Below are 23,171 nucleotides of genomic sequence, written 5' to 3'. Positions count from 1 at the left end.
TCTTTTTGATTTAGCACAAGAAAATACGCCCTACGAATACGAAAGTTTACTTTGTGTGATTAAGTTAAGGATGTACCCCTTTGATGTGAGGAGGCTTGCTGCACATATTTCGTTAAAAATTAAAACTAGCAGTGCTGTCCAAAAGCTGTCTAATACATTTTGAAAGAACATAAAGCTCTATAAAACTTTAATGCTTATATCATTATTGAAAAACTCCCCCTTCTCCTTTGAAGGCCAGGACTCGAATTCGTAGAGAAAACCGATTCTAATTAGCACCGATTAACCGACTCTAATAGGGCTTACAGGAACTCTCGACAAGAACCTCGAGAACGATACGGTAACTTTTGATCGTTTTTTATGGTGTACCTCTATAGATACACCAGGAACAGGACAAATTACTTATTGCCCGATGAACAGAACTGCGTAAAAAATGTCTTGCTTTCGTCGGCGAGAATATAATCCTTTTCTTTTTCATTTTCAAAAACACTACTATTCAATTCTTTATCGTTTCATAGCCGATTATGGTTTGTCTTAACAATGCATAAACTAAAATTATTAGTGTCGTAAGAACGTAACGATGATTACTTATCTGTTTTTACCAGGGAATACTACGCGTTTGACCTTATTGGATCACAATTCACTGGCAAAGTTACACTTCCAGTAGTAAAACCGACATTTTACTGACTCGCCAATGCAAGTTAAGTAATAATAACCGCAGATTTTGCGCTCTTCGCCTATATACCGAATTCCTGCCACGGTACGCACTAACATCATTAGACACTAGAGCTAATAATATTAATATGTACATGTCTAATAGTAGTCTAATAGTAATAATAGTAGTAATATACTATTATGGTATCAGCGCGAACAATTAGACTAACCTTCCAATCATAGAATACTAGTAGACAAAATTTTGGTGAATAATCATTTTAAATTCTTGGCTGTGCCCGACTACAAGCTGATTAAGTATCGTCAGATGATGATGAGTTTAGGTACCGCTATATTAAGAATCAGCGCTTACTGATTAAAATTCTGTTTCTCGAAAAGGATAGCACTAGTGAAGCATATAGAAGTGAATAAGAAGAAAACAGTTCGTTGCCGATGTAGAAACTTCAATAACGGGATTTTGTAAGTTCGTGTTCGAACCTAACCCACAAAGAATCAGGCGGGAGAGCAAAACAATATAAACAATGCACTCTATGTCAGCTCAAGATGAACTTCGTTAAAAAACATGTTACCAAGTCATAATAAGAACACTGAACGCTGAAACACTGAAAAAGGAAGAAGCAGTAAAGATGAATGCAGCAAGAATAGTCGTAGAGTTCATATAATTTTTGTTTTCTTATATGATAACTCGTTTCATCAACTTTTTCGACCTATAAACGGCTCCGGACAATTTCATATACGTACATATGTAGTACTAACGAACAACTAAACAAGCATCAACTCCTACCGAAACGAAGCAAAAAAAAGGAAGCATGTATATTAACGAAAATATTTATTAGCTCTATTCCATTCCACCTATTTTCCTGTTATCGAGTGACATACGGTTCCGTCCAATTCAACGTGAAAAATATCTGTTGGTCTTTATTTGGGAGCTTCCTAGACCTCGACATGATCGGACAAATAACAGAACATGCCGTTTAAAATGTCTCATCATTCTTCTCGGAATTCATTAGCCACGCAAAAACAAGTGCACCTGTATTATCTGTGCACAGGCACTTACATACTCTACCTGCCAGGGAGCCAATGATACACGGCACTGAAGCCGACTAATGCACTACATTGATACGGCGAATGGTAGTGGGATGGAATTATACTACTGCCTTACTTCTGGTGAGCACGCCGACTCACGCTGTCACTCTGTCTATCGTTGCTATCAGTTTCTCTGAGCTAGAAAAGAGATTAACCTGTGCAGAGTAATTAAGTGCTCAGACAACACTTAGATAGATATTTTTAAGAAATATAACAAAACCGATAACGTTTTTATTATTACTTATACAGGCAGTGTGTACTTTGCCATTTTTGATTTTCTTGTTTCGCTCGAGCCCAATACTACTGTACTGTCGTACGATTATGACAGCAATAAAACAATATTGATTTCGCAAATCAGTCGGGGGGCAAAAACATTGGGCGGAAGTTAATATCTTTCATGACGACCTGTGCGGCCAATGAAAGAGCGAAATGACGGACGGAGAACAAAAGAGATTGGAAAATTTGTTGCCAATCGACGAACCACAACGTGGTGGCGACGTCAAATCTACGTCGTGCCAATTGCACTATATTAAAGTTTAGATACAAATATCATTTATTCAACCATATCAGAAGAACTGCAACTGCACCCACAGCAAAATGTGTTAGACTTAAATCTGTGACGGGTATTATCCAGACCAAACTCGCCACAATTGTACCCACTGCTTGACATTCATATGCATGTTCATCACTAAAATGCTAATGCATCGTTTTTGCAAATGTTAGTTTATACAGAGAGACTTGTTTCCGTAAATCATTTGTTCGTTTCGCATTTCTGTATAGATACGTGTCTACGTTCATGCAGAGGCGTTAGTATACATATACCCTTAGTTGACGAATAAGGTATACAATGACAGATTATAACTTTGGCTTGACTGTTTTGACAACCCAGTCACATCTAGGGGTACTTTGACATCAGTTCAGCTTGAAGACTAACAAATATGAAGCTGCCATAGTGCACTGCTAAAGTAGCGTGCTACTAACGACATGATCACGTTGAAGTTCCCGCAGTGCAAGTCAATCTTGACTTTAGAGGAACGTCGCATCTGAAAATTGTCATTGACTTAATCGCGTGTAGTGCGATTAATCATGGAACACGAACCTTACTTGTTGGAACTGCAGCTAGAGCTAGTCCAAATGCGATAACAGAGTATCAGTTTCCATGGGTATTCGTAAGGAAATAATTACTGTTCGTAACGAGTTAAGAGCTTAAAGCAAATCAACAGCAACGAAGTTGCTCTGTCTTGGGAAACGTTTAAGACAACAGCTGCGTATAATTCACTGCGCTTCGAGTTCCCTCTGAACCCGGCTGCGGTACTCTTCAAAACCTCCCTCGATGCTGGTCACGGTTCCCCCGGCACACACCCATAACTCTTTGCATACTGATTTAACCAGGCGCTCGTCATGACTGACCAAAATTACTCCACCCTTAAACACCTGCAAACACCTAGAGAAACAGTATTATAAAGCCAATTAACTCTAACAATATTCCTTAAAACCGATTACATATTGAAACAGATCATGATTAGGGTGTACAAATGTGCATGCATGAAACACTAAAGGGTGAAATGTTGAAATAAAGTGTGTTCAGAGAGGTACGTAATCATTTTCGTAAATGAACGTTAAGAGCAGATCTCGCTGTATATATTTTTTTACCTATTGAACGAAATCAACTATACTAACTTAGCTAACGCATCGATGCTCTCGATATCAAGATGATTCGTAGGTTCATCGAGAACTAGTAAATGAGGAACAGACATAGCAAGAACTGCAAAAGCCACGCGACTTTTTTGCCCGCCAGACAGAGTTGCTATGGGCTGGAGGGCAAGCTCTCCTGATATGCCGAACTGGCCTAGCTGGCTACGATAATGCTCGCTGGTTTTTCCTGCAGGTTAGGATGCACAGAATTGAAGATATTTAACATATAAGGCTCATGTAAAAGATAATAGGATCTAGTTGGCGGAAATGTCTAGAAACATCAAATTGAACATTAGAACTTTGTGTTCCATATTTTTCTGTGCGGAATGCGTGAAATAAACTCGAGTGAACTCACCGGGAAATCGTCTTGCAAGGAGCTCCACAGACGACACGTCCATGTCAAGACCATCTACATGATGTTGACTGAAGTACCCAATAACCAAATTTCTATGCGCTTGTCGAACACCCTTCGTAGGCTCATAATCTCCGTTCACTAATTTCAGCAGGGTTGTTTTACCTTGACAGAAACAAACAGGCTAGTTGTGATACGAACCTCTTCTACAGGCCTACGGTGTGCAATAGCTCGTATTCGAATATAGAAAAGATAGTTAATTTTAATTATTATATAATGACAATATGGATGATCATGAGTCAATTACGCAGACGATCTTACCAGCTCCATTATCTCCGACGATGCAGATGCGGCTTTGCATACTTGCCGAAAGATCGACATTAGTCAGCACAGTTCTTTGGCCTTCGCCATAAGAATAGTGAACTCCGTCCAATTGTAATAAGATTGGGAAAAGCGCTTCTGGTTCAGGAAAACGCAGCACAACTGGTGCTTCCTTTTGGACCGGTTTCAGCTCAGGTAGCTTTTCCAGCATCTTGATTTTACTTTGTACGAGTACAGCTCTATTAGCGTTATAGCGGAACTTGTCGATGAACACCTGTACGTGCTTGCGATGCGTCATCTGAGCTTCATACTCACGTTGTTGGCTCAATAAGCGATCTGCTGCAGTCTTCACGAAGTCTGTGTAATTTCCTATCGGAATAAAGACAAGACTGCCTTTGGATATTTACCTTTGGGATATTTTAGGATTCAGAAGTCAAGATCACGGATACAGATTATACGATAACTAACGTTTCATCATGAATCCAGCCCCTTCTTGAACTACGACACATGATTTCTGAAAGCACAATTAGGGGTTAAATGAAAAAATTGTCGGACTAGAATATAGACAATATTCACCTCGGTACGATTCGAGGATAGAGTTGTGGAAATGGATAATATCTGTGGGAACCTCGTCGAGGAATTGCCGATCGTGAGATACAACCAAGAGTGTGCTCTCCCATCCCTGTAATCAGAGAATGCGCGTGTTAACTTGATAATGCAATAGTTGTAAAAATGAAAAAGTAATATGATCTACATATAAATATATCCGGTTTACACAAATCAACTGAGGTGGTCACATGGCTGAATAAAAATATTGTTATATTTGTTCTCAAATAAAAATAATGCTAACAATAAATATAGATTCCTAAATGTGCCTATGTACAAATATTCACGATTTCTTCCTCCTAAGACTTCCTTGTCGACAAAAACGGAAGTCGGAATGTGCATAACTTGGAGGTATGCGAGAAAGAATTTACCTTGAGATAGTTTTCTAACCAGATAATAGCTTTCATATCAAGCATGTTCGTTGGTTCGTCAAGTAATAATAAGTCAGGTTTCGTAAATAATGCCCGCGCTAATGCTATCCTCATTCGCCAACCTCCGGAAAATTCTCTTGTCGCCTTTTTCTGAAACCATAGAACAAGACCTTAAGGAAAAACGCGCCAATTTTCAAAACACACACCCGTACACAAACACAGACCTATAGTCGAGCTTAACAATCTACGTAATAATTAAATCAAGCAAATACAGAGAAGTGAGAAAAAATATAGAAATCAGACATACCTGCATTTCCGGAGTAAAGCCGAGACCAGCAAGAATAACGGAGGCACGTGCGGGGGCAGACTCGGCGTCGATCTCTTGTAAACGCGCATAAATTTCAGAAAGGCGTGCATCATTTGTCCTGCAAATAGAAATAGTAATCAAAGGTTGCTCTAGACACCACCCATTATGAAACAACTACTTTCTACAGACCTTACGTAACGACGAAAATGCATTGAAAATATCATACTGTGATCCTGATTATAACTAAAATTGCACGTCTTGTTCGATTCACCACAAACGCGCCTGCATGATTCACTAACTCCATACTACATTTTCTTCTCTGCCCCGCTCATGTCCACCTGGTCACGTCATTCAGAATACGCACCCGCTCGAACTGAGCTTCTTCTCCTCTGCCAACAGCCTTTGTCGTTCTTCATCGCATTCTAAGACGCTATCAAGCGCTTTAGTGCCATCACCAACAACCTCCTGTTCTACGTGTAAAACAGTTACATGAGCTGAAACCGAACAGTACCAGTGACACGTATCGGATTAGTATATGTTTATTAATACAATTAATAATAAATAATACAATTTTTGTGCTATATAGAACTTCATACATATAACGAAATTTGAATTCGTTAACTTGTCCGATCCAAAGTGATCGCGTAAAATGCTGACATTAAGCTAAAGTTTTATTCTGAAATTAACTGTGCGTGATACTTCCTGTTCTTCTATTATATGAGTACTTCTCCCCGAGACAATTTTTGTTCATACAGAGCGTAATAACCATTTGCGAAATGGTTAATGAAATATGAACCATCACTGTACATTTTTTGGATAAAATGAATATTTTTTTCGCGAACTATTTCTCCTATTGGAGGTAAACCCTTTTTTGTGGTTTGCTCGATAATCGTTAAGAACTTGTAAGATGTTTGTTGGAAAGTTTTCTCAAACATTATGAAACGAACTCAACGCTAAATCTCAGGAAAACTTTCGATGTTTCACTTTTTCTCCATTTATAACTGTAAAGGTTGATAGTCCACTTCATTGACAAGTTCACAAGCACAAGACCGCATTAATTTGCACGCTCTCAACCTGAATTTAACCAGGGAACCTTAACCCCCTCGCGCTTCCGTCTTCCCTATCCCACGCATGATTACACTACTTTTATAACAATATGGTGATTCTTACTCAAATTATTAGGCATTAATGAGATACAAATCATTTCAGTTTATGCATAGGGTTAAGAATTGTATACACAGTTTACTGTCGAAAAGAACGATTCAATTAAACTAATTTATACATTTTTTAAGACTCTCCGTATCTCAAACGGATGAAACCTTTTTCCGGGATAGTTTCTTTTCCCCATAGGGGGTGTGATGCTAATTAGGTTAATTTACCAATTTGTTGATGAAGTACGGACTATCTCAGTATGTGATTCAATTTCTTTACTTCAGGGTGGCTTCTTCATTCCATAGAGTAATTCCATAATAATTTAGGCAAGTCAAAAATATTTAGAGAATTTCTTCGACGACTATTGAAATCGTAACAAGAATTTACGTTTAATTGCTACTTGTCTTTTTTCAGTATAACAAAGTAGCTGTTCGCATTTATTCAATGCAGTCGTAAAATGGTGACTTTTGTCAATACTGTTAGGCATTGATAAAATGTAAAACACACTCTCGAAACATGAACTATATTCGTTAGTGGGATGGGCGTTTTTTCGGGAAGTAATTTCCTTTTCCATAGATGGTCGTCAAGTTCATTTGGCCAGTTTACAAGATGGTTGGTGAAGTACCAACTGTCTAATCACCTAACTAATACTCACGATTGGAGATGAACACTTTTCCGAGTAATAGAATTTAATGAACTAAGAAGACGAGACAATTATTAATAATATCTCACCAACACTTAAACATTAAGGCAGAAATAACTGTAGAAGGATACGGAATTTGGGCTAGGTAAAGCCTTAGACAAGCTTTGCGTGCACGACGGTAGGTTAACTTAAAATGTACAAGTAAAATTAAGTTGGTTTGTTCGGGTTTATGTCAGCAGTTTTCAATTCAAGCTTAATTATTTCCTTGAGTAGTGCCGACATTTCAATCGAGAGGCCTAATTATCTATTATATCTAATAAAAATGACCTATTGGTCCTTCAACAAAGTAACAGATATAACTGTAAGAGGGTCACCAATTCACTAGATGAAAAATAAACTGATCACTGAAACCGAACGATTATAGGAGAAGAATAGTAACCGGGCATCTGTAAAGGTTTTGGTCTGCAATTGAGCAATGGTATATGTTTGAGAGGTTGAGTGTGATATAAATCGAGTATTAGAACACGTTGATGATAAACAACAATGAAAGGACGGAATAGTTGAGATTAAAATTGAGAAGAAAAAATTCAATGAAGTAATGAAATCACTGTTACAGAATAACTGTATAATACTTGTAGGTTATGTTGAATGTGAACAGTCGCACGCTAGGATGTAATGTAACAAAGTGTCTGAACCAAGGTAGTAAATTGTCTGAATCCGAAAAATAGTTTCTGTAACACTAGCGAGATTGTTGCTACAGGATTTTAGAAGAGTTGCAGTCGGAATAACAGATGTGAAAGCTTCTATTATAACTATAATTTATTGTTAGGCTATACATAAAGCGAATCAAACTCGTACGTATCATACTAGAATAATGAAATAACTCAAAGGGTAATGTAATCGAAATCGCGTGACATTAAGTGATGAGGTCGGTTAAATCAATCAACAATGAAACAGGCTTATATATATATATAAAGTACTCTGTCTTGACCCAATCAAACTTTGGTGGGCTATGTAGCAGGAATACATCCGTTACTCTTGGCGTTAAAGAAAGCTAGTTGCTAGAACAACATAATAGGCTCATCATGACGAAAAACGTACGTCACTTTCAGAACTTCTACTTCTCAGTATTCTTCAGAATACTACTTCTTACGCAATATCTTCACAAAAGATGAACTCTCTCCAAAACTCTGAAAAGCTTTAACCGAAATTGACCGTCTACCTTATTACCGATTTCCATGTACCTCCTAAAAAATCCGAAGGAGATTTCTTAGAAGCATATTGGAAGATTCTCAATAGGACTATATACATACAAATTTAAAAATTCGAAATAACTCAAAAGCCATTTTAATACACTTGGATTTTTTATACAAGAATTAACGGCCGTTTTGAAGAAGAGAATATAAATTACCGAGTCATCTGAGCAAGTTCTAACGACTAGTTTCTTTGAGGCCGTATGCCTTTCTACCTATTCTAGACTTTTTGGCCGTCTTGAGTCCTTATAGCTTTGGGAATTTTGGTCTGCTATTGGCCCAGAATGTTTCCGGTTAAATATTTGTAGTAGCGTATATGAGCGAAACCTTAATTACCAGTATTGCTTGATGTACGGTTACTAGAAAAAACTATATGTAGACTAAAAAAGGAGAACGGTTAGGATGAGTTGTAGATTGTTTAGGTCCCGAGTTGAAGCTGTATTGTGGTGGATCCTAATTATATTGAAAAACATGACTGCCAAAAGAAACTTCTAGCATCTTCCAAAAATTTCATTGAAAATCTGTTTTTGTTTAGATGTAATCTCAGAAACAACTCGTAATGGAAACTCCAGATTTAGACGGGGCACTAATATATATATATATATATAGCAGGGTGAACGTTTGATGGTGATTTGACCCCGTTTTAAGGGAAGAAAGAGAACCATATGTTAGAAAATGCAAGACTAAAGCAAGAGTAAACCGGTTTCGGACTTGTCGACTAACCTGGTAGGCAGAGTTGTCTCGTAGAAATCATTTTAAGCAATGTCGATTTTCCAATTCCGTTCCGACCCACTAGACCGAAACGTCGGCCAAAAGTCAGAGCTAATGTAGCATTTTGCAACAGTGACCTAAACATTTTATAAAGACGTATTTATATATAGGTATACACACATTCAGTTTGATAAACGGCTATAGAGGTAATGCGGGCGTTATATATAATTAGAATGAATTAAATCGCTACGAGTTCAATCATAAGAATGTTATTCAATGCATTTAAAAGAGACAGACTATTTAAGTAAGGGAGGAGTTTTCTTGCATCTGGCGCAGATATAATCAGAATACATGAAGTTAACACACTTGTGAATAAAATAGGATAATTACACCATACGTATATATGTATGTATCATGCAGGCTTTCTTTGTGTGTAGAATAACGACCAGATTATTCACAGAATTGAAGAAATGAAATACACACTTGTCTCCGATGTTGACGTCAAAATTTTCAATTCGAATATCTCTCGACTTCGAGCTAGCTTCGGAATGTTGTCCTTTCCGTGACAGGGCCTGGGTTGCAGTAGCCTCCTTATTTGTCTATAACATAAGTATGGATATAGTCGGTGTAATGTATTTAGCTGATGTTTTATCGAAGAGGACAGCGTATCGATGAAAAGAACCTGTTAGAAAAATGCTTACAAATTGAGCACAAAGGTGACTAGGTATTTGGCGATAACATGCAATTGTTGCATTTAAAACTATTTCATCTACCTGCAAAGTAGCAGTTAGTAATGCGCTAGGCACATCACAACCCTCGCGACGCTCCTGTTTAGCTCGAATTTTCGCTTCCGCCTTTTCTAGCTTGCGTTGATCTACAGTCTGGAAGATGGTCGACAGCAAAACGCAACCCGACTCTTTCAGTTCATAGTTGATAAAAAAAAATCAATTTGACCCCGTCCTTAGAATACGATAAGCAATTGATTCAAATATGAAAACGCAAATGCGTATTTTATTGTATAGGAATTAGCCTTTAAGGGGAACTTATAATAAAGTATGATAAAGTAAGTGCAAATTTTCGGATAAATCATCTGTCTTACCGTTACGTTATGCTTTTGAGCAAGCCAAATTGAAGCCGTATCATCATGACGAGTTTCGGTGGCTTGGCCTAGCGTCGACGCTAAGTGCACTGGAGAACTCAACTGGAGCAAACGGGGACTATTCCCGCTCCCGTTGATCTCATTGCCATGATTCGGTCCACCGCCACCGCTAACAGCATTATTAAGAGTAGGTAAAAATGTATCAATGTAGACTAAAGTATCAATCTCTGCAGGTATCCATGTCTACTGTCAAAAAATTCCGATTTTAGCGAGTTCTACTAATAATTTGAACCTTGATGGATTAGCATGAATCGTATGCAATACATGCTGAATACATAGGAGGAACTGCCTTTTTGGAGGCACCGGACACAATAGAGCATTATATTAGGGTGTGAGTTGACATAGTTGTTTTTAGTATAAAATACTTCGATACGTAAGTGACATACCCGATAGCCTGAAAAAGATCTTCACAGACACTGCGAACAGCCTCTTCCTCAGTTTTCTGATGAACCTCTCGGTGAGAACGAATGAGTTCGGCAAGCATTTCACCACAGGCTTCCTGCACGTCCTCCACCGACCCCAAATCATCGCTGGAAAGCACGCCTAAGGAAAGTGAGGCAATCAAATACTTAGTCAAGTAATTATGAATAATATAATTTTGGACAACTATAAATAAAATGTTTAGGTAACCCGCGTACACACCGCCTAAATTAATGCTTAAAGCTAGTTCGATCCTCTACTAGGAAGCTTGTATCTTTAGCCGAGAGACTTCTGAAGTCTCTCAAATCAAATCAAATATACCAAAAAATAAATAAAATCAAATATATATATAAGTTTTGAATGGGGTTCTGCAACTTAACGCTTATACTAAACCGACAAGTAAACACCGAAATAGAACCGCGTACAGAGCACCAGCATTAAAGACACCCCCAGGATTTCACCAGACTCTCATTATCTTTAAACTAAAGGTAAGAATAATATTTCTAATCGACCTAGACATATTGAACTGATAAATAAGCAACGAAATACGCAATGAGAAAAGAAAGCAGAAGAGAAACGTAATGAGACGAGATCAATAATGACCTTATTATATATTCTGCCTGTGTCTACAGAATTTTAGAGCAAAAGGAAGACTGGGATTGGAACAAAAAATAGTGAAGGTACACCAAATCGCGTAGCGTTTCTTGTAAATATAATGTAAAATATAAAAATAAAAAAATTGTAAAAATCTTCTAACCTAAAATTCACTTCGCATTTGATTGAACGGGTGACATTATAATGCTCAAAAATTTAACTCACGACACTATTAAACCTGAACCTAAATAAAGTTATCTTACGAGCGCAATATTTGTGATAGTTAAAACGAATTGTGGGAACAATAATCGTGATAACTACCCATTGTCCAGTCACTATTTTATAACCTGAAACTACCGTTTGTTTTCCTTATTTATTCGAACAATGTTTAAAGTGCTCTATTGTAAGTATTATAATCGTGTAGGTGACATCTTCTTTATTGCTATACCCGCTAACTGACCGTAGCCTAGTTACTGCTGTATCTCACGTAGCTATGCACTGTGTATCGACTATATTATCATACTTTGTTTCGACTTTCAGTAATAACTACAGCAGTTAGTGACGTGTATTCTGGCATTTTCGTCTCGAAGCACTGGATAAGTGTGAATTGGTTGATCTGGTACTATAAATTTTTGAAGCGGCAAATCTACGGAATGAATTATCAGTGTTTCGCTATAACCGAAGAGGGCACTCATGGAAATAACGCACGTTTCTCTTCGCAGTTTCATTCTACAACAGCGCTGCGCCGTCTCTGAACGACGAACCTTCACTAGACATATCCGGGCCACGTTTATCTTTCAACAAAACGTGAGGATATCAATCGTCATATTTATCGACAGCAGCACTTCGTACAGACCTGTCAGGTACTCGAAGAGATCACTGTCAATATTGGGGAATTGCTTTTTCAAAACATCCTGTACTGGGGTAGACATCGCTGAACAAGAAATCTTAATTCGAACGTCGGGCGGCACGAACACAGTGTGGGCAACCTTATATTACAGGTTGCTTATGTCCGAACACAGCAAATCTTGCAATTGTCACGCCAGTACTGACACGCTCCACATATATTTCTTCACTCGCTCCGTTTACGAGCTGAGTCGTGCATGTGGATTCAACGTTTCTTTCCGCGAGTATCATTAAGTTAAGATCACATCACCAATGAACTCAAGAAGGTATCTTAGGTGCTGTGGCGCGTGTGGTTTTCAGGTGCCCTTTCCCTTGATCCGCTATTTTTATGGTTTAACAATAAACCCGTACTGCTAAATGGAATAATAGCAAATAGAAGTATAAAATATAAGACGTACATCATCTATCGAAGCTAACCTATTTCAAGGACTCTTTTCTAGAGAAAAAAAAAAACAGAATACGCTTTAGAAATAATACATTTTGAAAATGCCCGCTATTAACTCTATGAATGAATTTTGAACCCTTTAATTTTTGGCAGGCAGCCACATATCGATAAAGAAAATTTCAATTTTTACAGTTGTCGCTGTATCGCCTAGTAAAGTTCATTAATGAAACGTCGGTTGGATAGAATTGGAGGGAATTTCCGATCACGTTTACTAGGGATATGTCTATCTAGGCAAAAAAACCAAGAAATTCCTTCAACAAAGAAGCAAGCTTTGCAAGCCTTGACGTACTTCAAGTTACCGTTTTGATCCAGGAATTAAATAGTAATATCTCCAGTTTTTATTGCTTTCAGACGAGTTGTCAGGCTGAATAACATCGAATTTGGGTACTTTGCATTGCAAACAGCAAAAAACACGATAAAACAATATCAATACAGCATGGGAAAAGTACCTCGTTTTCCATCGTTCAATTCAAGTAATCAGAATCTTTCTAATCGAAAAGTCAGTAAGTAAACAACTCTTTAATTTCTCATAATAGGAAAAAGACTACGGCAACTCAGGTGTTTTAAGAGAAATTTCTAACTTTAACCCACAACACCATGTTTATATAGGCCTCTCAAAGGATTTACATTATTGGAACTGTTGCCAATCGTGTTCAGCTCAAATATTAGATGTTCCTATCCCTATTCAAAAGAAAGTATATTGGAAACGGATATTTTTGATGATGAAGTAAGGAATAATGCCAAGCCAGAGATAATTTTTTCAAATTCTTTTTCCTGTTTTCCAAACATTAAATCATCCTTTTCATTCTTTCCAGTGTGCGAGAATCTCTTTTTTGCGTTATTAATTCAACATATTCTCGTAATCAACTGCTTTATTTGTTTAGCATTTTCGGCAAGGGACGATTGTGCAGCGACTCAAAAACCAACGATCAGCAGACGACGCAACGTGTCACTGGCTGGCGAACGCAAACACGAAAGCCGGCGCTGCATGGCTTATCGTTTTGAAAACGGAAGGAACGAAAAAAGGAACGGTGGTGGCATCGGTGGACACCTTAATAGAATCAGTGGGTTCACTGAGAGAAGTGGCACTGGCTGGCGTGCCTAGGCGCCTTTAAACGTCACCTAAAGCGACCGGAGAAAGTTCTGATAAAGGCGCTGCATTTAATGTCTGTGTTCGCCGTGTTCGAACTGAACCTGAGCAGATCCCGCTGTTGGCGTTACCTCATTGACGCGTGAGAGCGCGTGATTCTGTGGGTACCTGAGGAAACTGTTTTGAATACGGGGGCAAACAATGGGGTGTTCCACGAAATCGAATTTACCTCTGGTACTGGCCCGTGGAATCATAGGGTTGATGCTGTGTTCATTTCATATGGTACATGCTCAGCCCGGAGATACGCTAGTGTTGCTTGACACACTTATGACAAAGGACACCCACTCTGATTTCTTCGCGTTGCTTACTGGTAAGAACTTAGTTGTTTTTTCAGCTTTTTCAAATGTTGTGTAGTTATTATTGCTATTGAAACATCGACGCGAAGGCGTATTTCGTCTACCCGTGGTGTCTTGTACTGCTAAGTGCTTCGGCGAACCTCAATATATTATACAATCCTGTTTCTAAACACACATTTTCCTGTGTCCACCAATCCGCCGACGAACATGAAAACCAACATCAAACAGCAGAAAAGCCTGTGATTAGCCTGTTCACGTTTGACCTACGTAGGCCTGTTTATCTACCTATAAAAAATATTAAGGTGCATTTTGAGTGTTGCATATTCGATGCCGTCGGAATTCCTTGTCACCCATAATATGCTGAATAACTGAGAATTTCTGTACTTGTAACTTTTTTGTTATTTTTATTTATTTTGGTAAAATATCGAGTTGATCTATATATAGTCGATTTATATGAAACGTGGATATGATACCATAAACAAGCAAGATGATGTAGGCCAAACTTTCACTTATGACCTTAATTTTAACATTGACGAAATATCTTGTTTTTTACTAGAGAGTAGAGGAGCGTCCACAATTCACTAGAGGTAAAAAGTGAACAATTACTTGGCTTACCTTATTTCGTCCGTTTTGGTATTGTACACAGCTCGCGGTTATAAGTTAACGTTCAGACAAGCTGATGACGCCACCCTAACGTTGAAAAAGTATGGCGAATACATCTATAAGCATCTTATTCTGTTCTCTCCGACGACCGAAGGTAGGTTAGGTTTAGTTAAAAATGAATTTATGCAGTTTTATTAAAACCTGACGAAACCATAACGAATGCATACCAAATTTTTCGATGTCCTCTGACGACCTCAGCAGCCACTTAATTTTTATTTGTAGAGTTTGGCGGCAGTATTACTATTCAAGCATTGACGGAATTCATTGACGATGGAGGAAATGTCCTTGCAGCCGTCAACTCGCGCGCAGGTGATGCCATGAAGGTTCGTCGATCAATGTCTTCCTCTATATTTAATAAAGTTTACAGCATATTCCAACTCAGTGAAAATTTGAATCGTTCTATTCATAAAATAGTTACTGGCACATGCAGATATGAATGTCGATGCAGATTTAGAAACCGGTTGTCAACTCTTAGGTGGACTGCCCATTAACAAAATACAGTGTACACGTAAGATCTTATACGAGTAGCTTTACGCTTAAACACCATGGTACGCGTAGTGCTAATTGGTAATTGGATAATGTAGAAATTAAAAATATTGTAGGATCTTGCTGCTGAGTGCGGCCTAGAGGTGGACGATGAGGGCGCCGTGGTTATCGATCATCTTTCTTATGATGTTCGTCTTGATAACGGAGACCACACGACGATTGTAGCTAATCCTGTCACACAATTAGCTGACATCCCACCCATATTAGGTGGCCCCGATTCTTCAGCAAAGGAATTCTCACCTATTCTCTTCAAAGGCATCGGGTACGTACTGATTACATTTCATATGCAGAATAGGTTTCTGACTATTTTAGGACTTCTAAATGCTGATAGTACATAATTTGAATGAACGTCTGAAGTGAACTTGTGACACAGAGCATCGAAAAAAGTAGAAGTCCACACCAAAGTCCAAAATTAAGCTGAAGGCTGTAGATTAAGTTGAACATAATCGATTATCGATATTTGAGACATGGTAACATATAAGGGATACAGTGGCGTTGTTATAATAAACATTCAAATTTTCTTTAATTCAGATTGATTACCAATCGCAAAAATCCGTTGGTGACCAATATTCTAAAAGGTTCGCCAGCAACGTTTAGCTCCGCACCCAGGTCAGTCATCCGAAACGAGAAGCCGCCAAATGTCGCCGGAGAGGTAATTGAAACACGCGATTTGATTTATTGTCTGCGCATATCGTTTAGTATTTAGTATATAACTATCCGCCTATAGGTAATCCTGGATGCGTACTATATCGGACTGATAATATAAGACTATATAAAAGGCTCAGTATCAACGTCTTCAGTACTAGATTATCGTTTATAAAACCTGGTTTGGTTTAAGTATAAATCAGTTGAAATGTTTCTGTGTTGAATACCGTAGTCGACATCCCTCATCGCAGCACTTCAAGCACGAAACAACGCTCGCGTCGTTTTCTCAGGATCTCTCTTATTCTTTTCCAATGAGTACCTACGCGCACCGGTTTCTGGTTCCTCGGGAGTGAAGGCCACGCAAAGTGGGAACAAGCGTCTGGCCGAGGCTCTTGCTGCATGGGCTTTCCGAGAGACAGGTGTCCTGCGCCATTCCGATATCAGCCACGGTGGACCATACACGATCATGGATCAGGCCACTTTCTCGATAAAAGTTGGTTTTTCGTTTGATGGGTTCTAGTGGCTCATGATGTGTCATGTGGTGGTTATGATGTACAGTCATTTAGGAACTACTCATGAACAAAGTTTTAATGTTTGGAATGCATATTTGAAACGAATATTCGTTTTTACTTCGTATTTGTTCCTAATTATTACTAATAATATTAATTTAGGTGGAGACGCTAAGTTCCGAAGGCAAATGGGTCTCGTATTCGCATCCTGCTATTCAAATGGAATTTGTTCGTATAGACCCATTCGTGCGTACTGATCTACGTCTCGTCGATGCAAAACAGGGTCGCTATGAGGTAAATTTTCATCTTTTTATACTGTTTCAAAAAAGTCAGCACTGCACTGGGTAGTTACAGTGCTATATAATCTAAAATCCTTAGTTCGAACTGTAAAAACATATTGATTTGTGGACCATTTATTAGTATTCGAAAACACTCATCTTAATTTCTCATTTCTGAAATACAAATAAACTGCCTATCTTATATATATATATATATATATGTATACAAATTATTTTTTACATTTTCTATATATATTTATTTATTTTTATTTAGGTAAGCTTCCGCGTACCAGACGTTTACGGTGTGTTCCAATTTCGTGTTGAACACCGCCGGCCTGGGTTCGATCGTCTCGCCGTTACATCGCAGGTCTGTCTACTCACTTACTTTGGATGTTACTTTTTTTTAGTAGAACCTCAACTCAATATTATAGAGAAAATTTTCAACGTCATTTTTGCCAAAAAAACTTCAATTGCAAACAGCTGACGAAACTATCGTAGAGAAAAATGCAAAGTTATTTGATTTTATAGACTAAAACTTTAATTCCGTGTGATACAACCAATTTCAATCAGAAACTACAGTGCCGTCAAGTAACTAAACTGAGATCTGGCTAATAACGTGTATGAACCGAGAATCGTTTTAAGATAGGAACATCGCCAGTATTGTCCAAGGGAATCTGTTTTATACTTGAACCGAAACACCGTCCAATGCTTAAGCGGCTTATCTGGTAATAATTCGAAGATAAGAGTCGTGTTTTAATGCTATTCAGTGTTTACTGTTACTGTGATTGCAGGTGTCAGTTCGCCCGTTGCAACATACCCAATACGAGCGTTTCATTCCAGCTGCGCGCCCCTACGTTCTATCAGCGTTAATGATGATGCTTGGCTTGTTTGTCTTTAGTTTCGTCTTCATTCATCATCAGGACAGTGAAAAAGAGGATAAAGAGAAGAAGTCTAAAAAAGAGTAGATAGAAACGTACAAAAACTTCAACTAAAAGATGTCGTTTTTTAACGAATGTTATTCAGTTAATCAGAAAATTGCAGACGCTGCCTCTATCAAGGGAAATTTAAACTTGAAGAAACGGTCAAGTCGATGCAAAGAATGAGATCATCGCCCACTTACGGCGATGTGTCATCTTTTCTATTTTTTTTTTTTATTTTGGAGAACATGGAGGGACTATGCGTTCTCGAAAACACTTTCCCGAAAGATTTTAGAACTCTTATTCCTCAAACTTGCGCTAGGGATACATGTTAGAAAAGAAAATCAAATATATGGTCTCGTTCTCATAGTAGATCTTACAATGAGGGCGTAAAAACTTAAAAAAAAAAAAAAAAAAGTAGCTCTAATAGATCGCACAGAGAACTAAAATTCATTAGAAGACCCTGGCGGCGGGATTAGAACCGGCAAAAATTATGGAAAATTGGAACAGTGAGGGATAGTGTGACGTACGATTTCATGGCATTGCTGAGCGAAAGAGCGAAGGTTGACACAAAAACCTCTTAACATTGGCGGTAGAACATCGCCGACGCTGATAACGATGCTAATATGCGATGCCCGTTTGGTAAACTAAATTTTGCCGTGGCTTCGTCCAGCGACACAAACTGCTCGCTACACAGCATAGCCAACAACGATCTGTCTCAAAGATAACGCCTTTTCTATACGCGGGCTAAATGGGAGAAGAGGGAGGGAGAACGAGTGCTATTCACATTTGTTAATTGATAATGATTGAAGGAGCTGTTACGATAAAACCGTTGACCTGTACAGAGATAGAAGGGTTGAAGTGACAGTAGTAATTGAAAAAGCGTTTTTTCGATATGATATGGATTTGCATTCAGCGAAAGTTATTTTCAAGGCCTGTTTTGAAAGTAATTTACTACTAATCCTTTATTACTAATTTTTGCCTCGATATAAGCGTCAGTGCAAACTGTAGATTCATATTTGTACGCTATGAACAACCGGATAATAATTGTTCGGGTTTTGTTGAAAAGTTACACACTTTTTGTAAAGATGAACTAAAAAAAACAATGAAGGATTTTCATATATACAATTTCGCTAAAGTGTGTCTACGTAAATCATATATTATAGGAAATGAAGCAGGATCATGAAAAACGATGGGAGGTGAACAAGAGAGCAAATGTGTGAGATATTATTTAATAATGAAACAAAGAAATAAAGGTGAACACTAAATTTTAAGTAGAACTTACGCAGTGCGTGTATGTATTAAATATTAACTAGCTGACTGAAAACCTGTATGTGTAAATATGAAGTAGCTAATATTTAAAGCTACCCTTGTCTTCAATAAAGCAGTAGAGAAATATGTTTTTGTTACTCCCGTTTTGGAGTAACGGCACAATATTTGATCTAACTAACAAGTCTTGATCAATTGATCCGCTATTGCTGTAGTTATTAATGCTAATTGTGCATTCAGGACAATGAACGCACATCTCATCTTCAGAAGACGATGCTTAACATGCATTGGGTTCAACCGTATAAAGCGATTTATACGTTGTCATTTTATTAACTTTGTACATCGGATACCACCAAAAGTTAGGTAACTCATATCGTAAACATACCGGTGCTCATGTGTCACGCTTATGCGAATCTATCTACCCATGGATTACGTGCAGTCGATCATATCTTGCTTGGCTAAAACATGTTTTACACCAGCCTAAAAAATGGCTTCTTAAGACCAAAAAGGTCACAACAGGCGCATTATGTATATTTTTACATATTATAAACATCCTTCATTCTATGGCACTTCAACCAAATGTCACTTCAAGCTAGTGGTGCTTTTGGAAGTGACTCTTTTTTTTGTTCCTATTTCTGCGCTTCTCTTTTCTTTTATGTCGGCTTCGCTTTGAGTGGTGTCTGCTTTTTATCGGTGAGTGCTGACGTCGTTGTCGATCACGATGGTGCGAATCACCTCGTGTAACCGATTGGTCGTCATTCTCTACGGATGAACAGGATTCATCACTATTGGACAATTCGGTTGAACTGCTGTCCTCGCTTCCGCTGCAATAAGTACCATGGCTATATTAAATAATGCACATGTGGGAATTTCCGCTCGGGGTAACATGTGCTGCACACGAAGTGGTTGTACGAAAGTCTTTTGGCGAATATTCATAACACCGTTCGTGTCCTCAAAGCTACATGTTCGTAAAATAATCGTTTGTTAAGTCACAGTAGTAAACCATACGGCGAACCTGAGAGAATAACATTTTATACTATACCTACTTGTATAACAGTTTATACCATACCTACCTAGCTTCGCTTTTGCTCGTATTTTCGCTCTCCGAACTGCTTGAGTAGGTGGTACTTCGTCGTTCTTTACGCCTCCTTGCTCGTCGATTTTGTGCTTGCCGAATCTTTAAGCACTGCCCATACGTTTCGCCACGGTGCTCAAGCCGATGCTTCGTGCCAGAATAGACCCTATATTCTCGTCGTGACCGCCCATAGCGTCGGCACTTGGGCCTTCGACCACCATCCTCGGATGAAGAAGAAGACGAGCATTCTGAATCGGAAGACAAGTTATGTTCGATGTCATCTGACTGGTACGAGGAGGTGGACGATGACGGAATCGGAGATTGCATTTGCTTTCTCTTTCTTCTGCGTTTTCTTTCACGTTGCGGATTCGTATGAAGACATGGAGGCGGCCTGGGTCCGTATTTAATCGGCTGGCTAATGCTTTGATTGCTTTCAGAAGATGACCAAGGCGCTCTCTGATTATCAGATTTTCGCTGAAAAGAAAGTTTTTTTGTTTATAAACGTAAACAATATCATCCTATGTAAGCGGATAATTAAAATTTGTTATAATGATAGCAATTAAGAAAGGATGAATGGAGGAGTTTTCTAAAATGTATTTGTTATTGAATATTCATATTAGTGAATAAGGGATGAAAGTAGCTTATTCATTATAATGGTGTTTTAGTTTATTCAGAGGTACTAATAAAGTGAGTTACGTAAGACACACATAGCGTCGAGATTGTACCTGGTCATATGTGTGGTTTCCATACTCAAGCTCGTAAAATCCGCTATGATCCCAACGATCCTATAAGAGACAAATCAGTCCCTTGTCGATTAGATGCATTGCACTTTCTGCTTTTATCAAAAAGCCCCACTTTAGAAACTGCATTTGAATTTAAAATATAAGAAAAGGGCCTTCCAATCAAGGGACCGGTACAGCTCGGTTGTCTTAGGCAGATGTATACCGGTTATGTGAGAAATTAGTGCGAATACAGAAAAAGTGTTCTAGATTACCTCTTTTTATATGTATTTAGTAGAGCCTTAATGCAACTCGATATACCTCTATTGGTCGCTTGTGGAAACTCTTATCTCTAGTGATATGTTATAATCTTTGAAGTTTGCGAGTCAAGCGCTGCAGCTTGAGGTTAAATAACAACACGTACAAAATCACCCAAAAAATATTCCATGCTTCCCCAAAACTCTCACCTCAGGGGCAACTGTAGTTTTTCCCATAGTTCGACCGTTGCCAACCGAGTTTTTGGGACTTCTATGTCTCTTTCGATTTTTCGCCTTCTCGCGTGTGTCTTGTTTGTCGCAATGACGATTGCTTCGGTCAACGCAATGTGACCGTGCTTCGTCACGGGCAGCTATTCTTTTTCGAATATGATCGTCGCTCACCATCATCGTCAGTCCCCGCTCCAGTTCCCACTGCAATTACAAATTTTGCCGAATTCGCCTAATATAAGACGCTTTGTGTCTAAACAGCTCGATGCAATTTATTTTCCCAGCTAAGAAACCTATAATACACACCGAACTCAATTTGAAGGTATACAACTAGTAAACAACAATCACAAATGTTATACTTGGATGTCCATGACATTTTAGAGAACTTTAATACCTGCATCGATTTTTCTATCTGTTGCTATTCAAATTTTATCAGTTTTTCCTTTAAGCCTGTAGGATACAAAACTCCTATTTCTCTCGGATTCGTTGCGTACGTTTTGATTTTATCTCTACTCCGTTATAAGGACTGGTGCTCGTTTCATATGTAGAACAGTAGTCTGTGTTAGTGTCTATAAAAAAAAAAAACAGGGAAACTACTATACCTGTTTCCACATTTCTTGTTCCTCGAGCACCTTGTTGTGAAAGCCGACCGACTGAATCGTGTTCTTGAGTAAATCCTTGCCCTCACGGGTAACCATTTTCGTGCGTTATGGTCGATGCTGTTGACTCGGTACTTTCGCTTTTTTCAAATCTAAACTCACTTCACACGTTACCTGCCAAAATGTTCACTGGGTAAATAAGTTAAGTCATGTTTAAATGATTGCGTCTGATCTAAATTGGATCTAAATGTAACAAATACGATTATGATATCTTCGTTGCTGAGTTTTTCTACAATCACCTGTTGACTCTGTAAGCTAATCAAGCAAAATGTACGTAAGAAGGTCAGCAAAAAAAAATATTTTGTCGGGCCAAATTTCTAGTTGTTAATAATATTGACCATTAAAATTAAACATCTGCATGAAATTCGTGGGAAAATAAAGATCACCAGAATATATATAATTTTTGACAATATTTCACACGTTGCCAAGAGAAATTCTAAAAGCAGATGAGAACCTGATTTCTTTAATATCGCTTACGTCCAGTGATCAGATAAAGATCCAGCCTGTCGTAAATATATTTTTGCAAGAGTATTCCTTAAAGGCATTCAACCTTAAAATGATTCTGTAGGGTATGAGTGACCAAGATTTAACTGCTTTGGATTATAAGAACGTACTTATCAAGGGTGCGAAATTCATATGTGTACAAACGATTACTATATATTAGCAGCTACTATATATTCAACTGTTTGAGAAGTTAACCCCTTATTAACTTCTTCGTTGCATGTAGTCCAAAGCTTAACTATGTATTACTAAATGTGTATAGCAGTATAGACCACAGCTCTATGGCCAAATGCTTCTATCGGAAGAGGCGAGCGTCTCGCAGTTGTTGATCTCACGGTACTATTTTTTTTGTTTCGAGTTTTACGTGGGGTACTATTACCGCTAAACATTGTTTCAGGCAACTGGTTTCCGGCAAAAAACGCAGTGAGTCTGCCCGGTTTCATGCCTAACCCACCTCTCATGTGTCTCGATGTTTAGTAAGCAAATACGTTACCACTGCACCATAATCACAGAAATGCATTATTAGACACTCATACCTCGAGTGACGTTTGTTGGAAACAGATATTTTTAAGAACTATATACAACTAATGCTATCATGAAGTAGAAATTCTAACACAAAAAAGTGCACCATTGATTGCTGCAGATAGTTTCCACTCGATTCGTTGAAGTGACAAACGACAACGAATCAAAGCATGTTACACCTCTCCTCCGTGCTTCAAAGCCCGTTCGCCTTCTGATTCGTTTGTTGAATTCGAACGACTAGGAAGAA

At 38.3% G+C, this 23,171-nt stretch overlaps 3 protein-coding genes across 6 annotated transcripts; 1 reads left to right on the top strand and 2 right to left on the bottom strand.

The window, feature by feature from the left end:
* Nucleotides 1-1,481: 1,481 nt before the first annotated feature.
* LOC111259287 (ATP-binding cassette sub-family F member 3) lies at nucleotides 1,482-12,507 on the bottom strand. Of its 2 annotated transcripts, none has more exons than XM_022831182.2 (14): nucleotides 12,196-12,507; nucleotides 10,712-10,868; nucleotides 10,266-10,434; nucleotides 9,940-10,047; nucleotides 9,650-9,765; nucleotides 9,179-9,303; nucleotides 5,772-5,901; nucleotides 5,408-5,525; nucleotides 5,101-5,250; nucleotides 4,700-4,805; nucleotides 4,124-4,492; nucleotides 3,806-3,967; nucleotides 3,436-3,637; nucleotides 1,482-3,199 (listed from the first exon to the last, which is right to left on the bottom strand). In XM_022831182.2, exons 1-14 carry the CDS (start codon nucleotides 12,269-12,271, stop codon nucleotides 3,031-3,033), a joined length of 2,157 nt encoding a protein of 718 aa, XP_022686917.1. In that variant the 5' UTR covers nucleotides 12,272-12,507; the 3' UTR covers nucleotides 1,482-3,030. The 2 variants fall into 2 exon arrangements, with proteins under 2 accessions (XP_022686917.1, XP_022686918.1); XM_022831183.2 differs by lacking the exon at nucleotides 12,196-12,507 and adding an exon at nucleotides 12,048-12,174.
* A 1,122-nt stretch (nucleotides 12,508-13,629) lies between these two features.
* On the top strand, nucleotides 13,630-18,978 carry Ost48 (dolichyl-diphosphooligosaccharide--protein glycosyltransferase non-catalytic subunit Ost48). Its single transcript, XM_022831184.1, has 9 exons — nucleotides 13,630-14,150; nucleotides 14,783-14,893; nucleotides 15,022-15,122; nucleotides 15,402-15,607; nucleotides 15,877-15,997; nucleotides 16,223-16,483; nucleotides 16,662-16,793; nucleotides 17,052-17,144; nucleotides 17,569-18,978. The coding sequence occupies exons 1-9, from the start codon at nucleotides 13,982-13,984 to the stop codon at nucleotides 17,740-17,742; spliced, it is 1,368 nt and encodes a 455-aa protein (XP_022686919.1). The 5' UTR covers nucleotides 13,630-13,981; the 3' UTR covers nucleotides 17,743-18,978.
* Nucleotides 18,979-19,246: 268 nt separating this feature from the next.
* On the bottom strand, nucleotides 19,247-23,171 carry LOC111259289 (uncharacterized). Of its 3 annotated transcripts, none has more exons than XM_022831186.2 (6): nucleotides 23,031-23,171; nucleotides 21,845-22,015; nucleotides 21,225-21,446; nucleotides 20,764-20,823; nucleotides 20,037-20,512; nucleotides 19,247-19,787 (listed from the first exon to the last, which is right to left on the bottom strand). In XM_022831186.2, the coding sequence occupies exons 2-6, from the start codon at nucleotides 21,938-21,940 to the stop codon at nucleotides 19,556-19,558; spliced, it is 1,086 nt and encodes a 361-aa protein (XP_022686921.1). In that variant the 5' UTR covers nucleotides 21,941-22,015; nucleotides 23,031-23,171; the 3' UTR covers nucleotides 19,247-19,555. The 3 variants fall into 3 exon arrangements, with proteins under 3 accessions (XP_022686921.1, XP_022686922.1, XP_022686923.1); XM_022831187.2 differs by having other exon boundaries at nucleotides 21,845-22,030; nucleotides 23,031-23,154; XM_022831188.2 differs by lacking the exon at nucleotides 23,031-23,171 and adding an exon at nucleotides 22,857-22,989.

Source organism: Varroa jacobsoni, unplaced genomic scaffold (genome assembly GCF_002532875.2).
Source record: "Varroa jacobsoni isolate VJ856 unplaced genomic scaffold, vjacob_1.0 scaffold_315, whole genome shotgun sequence".
NCBI classification, from domain to species: domain Eukaryota; kingdom Metazoa; phylum Arthropoda; class Arachnida; order Mesostigmata; family Varroidae; genus Varroa; species Varroa jacobsoni.
Note: the sequence above shows the minus strand (reverse complement) of the source record. Positions and strands in the feature narration are given on the sequence as shown.

What these genes read in the sequence shown, in the direction of transcription:
- LOC111259289 (XM_022831186.2), bottom strand. Translation starts at nt 21,940, where the DNA reads ATGGTTACCCGTGAGGGCAAGGATTTACTCAAGAACACGATTCAGTCG. An exon ending in AAACTACAGTTGCCCCTGAG is followed by an intron (nt 20,824 to 21,224) that starts GTGAGAGTTTTG and finishes TGTCTCTTATAG; the next exon opens with GATCGTTGGGATCATAGCGG. An exon ending in ACGAGCAAAAGCGAAGCTAG is followed by an intron (nt 19,788 to 20,036) that starts GTAGGTATGGTA and finishes TACTTATTGCAG; the next exon opens with CGGAAGCGAGGACAGCAGTT.
- Ost48 (XM_022831184.1), top strand. Translation starts at nt 13,982, where the DNA reads ATGGGGTGTTCCACGAAATCGAATTTACCTCTGGTACTGGCCCGTGGA. An exon ending in GCGCAGGTGATGCCATGAAG is followed by an intron (nt 15,123 to 15,401) that starts GTTCGTCGATCA and finishes AAAATATTGTAG; the next exon opens with GATCTTGCTGCTGAGTGCGG. An exon ending in CGCCAAATGTCGCCGGAGAG is followed by an intron (nt 15,998 to 16,222) that starts GTAATTGAAACA and finishes TGAATACCGTAG; the next exon opens with TCGACATCCCTCATCGCAGC.
- LOC111259287 (XM_022831182.2), bottom strand. Translation starts at nt 12,271, where the DNA reads ATGTCTACCCCAGTACAGGATGTTTTGAAAAAGCAATTCCCCAATATT. An exon ending in GACGTCAACATCGGAGACAA is followed by an intron (nt 9,304 to 9,649) that starts GTGTGTATTTCA and finishes TAAAATGTTTAG; the next exon opens with GTCACTGTTGCAAAATGCTA. An exon ending in AAGAAGCTCAGTTCGAGCGG is followed by an intron (nt 5,526 to 5,771) that starts GTGCGTATTCTG and finishes TTCTATTTGCAG; the next exon opens with GACAAATGATGCACGCCTTT.